This window comes from Charadrius vociferus, unplaced genomic scaffold (genome assembly GCF_000708025.1).
Source record: "Charadrius vociferus isolate BGI_N301 unplaced genomic scaffold, ASM70802v2 scaffold241, whole genome shotgun sequence".
Lineage (NCBI taxonomy): Eukaryota > Metazoa > Chordata > Aves > Charadriiformes > Charadriidae > Charadrius > Charadrius vociferus.
This window is the reverse complement of record NW_009646932.1, coordinates 370214-372526: the sequence shown is the minus strand read 5'-3', so window position 1 is coordinate 372526 and position 2313 is coordinate 370214. Positions and strand designations below refer to the sequence as shown.

The 2313-nt window shown below is 62.1% G+C and overlaps 1 protein-coding gene across 1 annotated transcript in view; it reads right to left on the bottom strand.

Annotated features, from left to right (window-relative positions):
- Positions 1–1084, bottom strand: part of BACE1 (beta-site APP-cleaving enzyme 1) — a 7436-nt gene extending 6352 nt beyond the window's left edge. Inside the window, 1 exon segment of the mRNA XM_009894744.1 lies at positions 981–1084. Coding sequence (XP_009893046.1) covers positions 981–1084 — 104 coding nt within the window.
- Between the last annotated feature and the right edge of the window lie 1229 nt (positions 1085–2313).

Genomic DNA, 2313 nt, shown 5'->3' with positions numbered 1-2313 from the left:
GGCTGCGCTCTGGCGTGCAGCTCCAGGGTGAGCTTCACCCACACCACCCCAGCCAACAGCGCGCCAGGGCTTCAGCCCTTAATCTGTGGAGTCAGAGGGGAGAGGAAGGAGGCTAATGCGCTTGTGCTAAGCGCAAAAGCGCTGGGGTTCAGCTGCTGGAGTTCTCTCCGTGGCCCACTGACAGGGGCTGGCTGCAGGCAGCACACCCTGGGTGCCCCTTGCCCCAGCCCCACCAGCCTGCCCACGGCCCCGTGCTGCGCTGGGGGACAGGTCTCCCCCGACCCCAGGCTGGCTTCTTGCCTAGGGGAATACTTCAGGCCACAGGTAAAGATCAGAGCGGCACGGTCGCCCCTCCAATATCCCCCTCGGGCGAGTACCAAGAGCTGCTAGGACAGCTCAGCGCCCGCTGCGCAGCCCGTCCTTCCCCTGGCAACCCGGCACCTGCAGCCTCTGCTGCTGCGCCCCGGCCGTTCCCAGGGCCGTTGTTTGATCGGTCATTAGGGGCCATCTGCTCCACACAGCTCATCTTCGCTGATCCCCGGGGTACCCCGAGGAGACGGGTTTCCCTGGAGAAAGACCTGCTGAGCTGACGCTGCAGGGAGAGGACGCAGGCGGCAGGGAGGGTTTTTGCTCTTGCCCGTCCGAGAGCAGCAGTTGTGCCGGGGAGGCAAGACCCAGGCTCCGCACGCAACCCCTCAGCGGCCACCCAGCCCCAGCCCCGGCCGCCCCCCAACGGTGGGTACAACGTACATATGTGACAGCAGGAGCAGTGGCGGGGACCCACACCCCTCAGGCTCCATCCTGCTCACGGGGGTCACGTGAAGGACCCCGTGGAGAGGACGCGCATCCTTGAGACTCAGCCCAACCATCGATTCAGGCCAGGACACGGCACGTGAACTGGCGAGGCCAGGACACGTGTGGCGGGGATGCTGTCTGAAACCAGCCCGCTGCTCCCTGGAAGTGACAGCCCCTCCGGGCACCTCGGCAGAAGCAGTGGCTCCGCGCAGCGCGTGCCCCGGTGCTGTGTGCCGCTCCTGGGGCAGCAAGACTTGACCAGCTCGCAGAGGCACCACACCGTCGCCATCTGTGCCATAGCACCAGCTCCCGATGCTTGGCTCCCACCCTCTTCCCCGTGTATTGAAGAATCGGCCGGTCCTGGGGAGCCCGGCGCGACCACGCAGCATAGCCGACAAGCTAAGGGACAGGGAGTGTGAGAGCAATTATCTGATGATGATGACTTTGCAGTGCAACACAGCTCAGAACCAAAACCAAAGCGCAACAGAATAAAGAAACTTCCCGGCCAGCATCAGGAAGGTGAGAGGAAGGGTGAGGAGGGAGATGGGCTGGCAGAGGAGAGTGGGGTGCCCAGGCTGCACGTGTGCCTTTGAGAAGGATGCACGCACCCCCAGAGATAAACACCTTCCCCGCTCCCCAATCTCCTGCATATGCAGAGCCATACTCTTTCATGTGAATCTTTTAATTCCATTAAAATGCCTGGAGGGATTGTGCTCCGGCGCACACACACGCGCGCACGCACACACACCACATTCACATTTGGAAGGCGTCCAAGGCTGGAAGATGCTGCCCAAAAGGGTGACTGGCTCAGAAACGCACGAGTGCCTGGAAACAGGTGGTTTGCATGGAAATGATCTGACAGCTGCGACACGTGGCAGATCCCAGGCAAAAGATGATGAAATCCCATTTAAAACTAGATTTTAGAAATAATCTCCTCCTTTTTTTCCTAAACATACTCTGCCAGAGCAGAGAATAAATCCCAGGCACGCAGGGACACCGTGGAACCGCTCCGAGAAACCCGATTTCTGTGGCGGTGGTATTACTCCCCCATCCGCGGTTCACATCTTGCTGCCATTGCTCTCTCCCGCCATGCGTGTGGAGCCGTGCTCCTGTGGGCCGGCCGTGCTGCTGACGGTAGGTATGAGTGTATGGGCGCAAACGGATTCGGCAGCAGGAACCTCCACAGTCTCACCCATAAAAGAGGGGAGGAGCTGGTCCTCCCTGGGCTGCGTGGCCGGCACATGGCCCTCGGCACCCATCCTGTCTGCAGCGCACAGGCAGATGGAGCCGCAGGCGTGAGCTGGGCAGCGCAGCTCCCAGGACACGAGGGACACCGACGAAAACATGGAGCAGGAGCAGAGCCCGTTGATGCACCAGCTCCTGCTCTGCCCGCCCCGCGGGCACCCTTTCCAGCCCGGCCATCCCCGGTGCCTGCCCGCTGCCTTCCCACGCTGCTCCGACTCCTGGGCAGCGACAGCCTGCAGGAGAGCGCCGAGCCCAGCAAGCTCTGGGGAATTT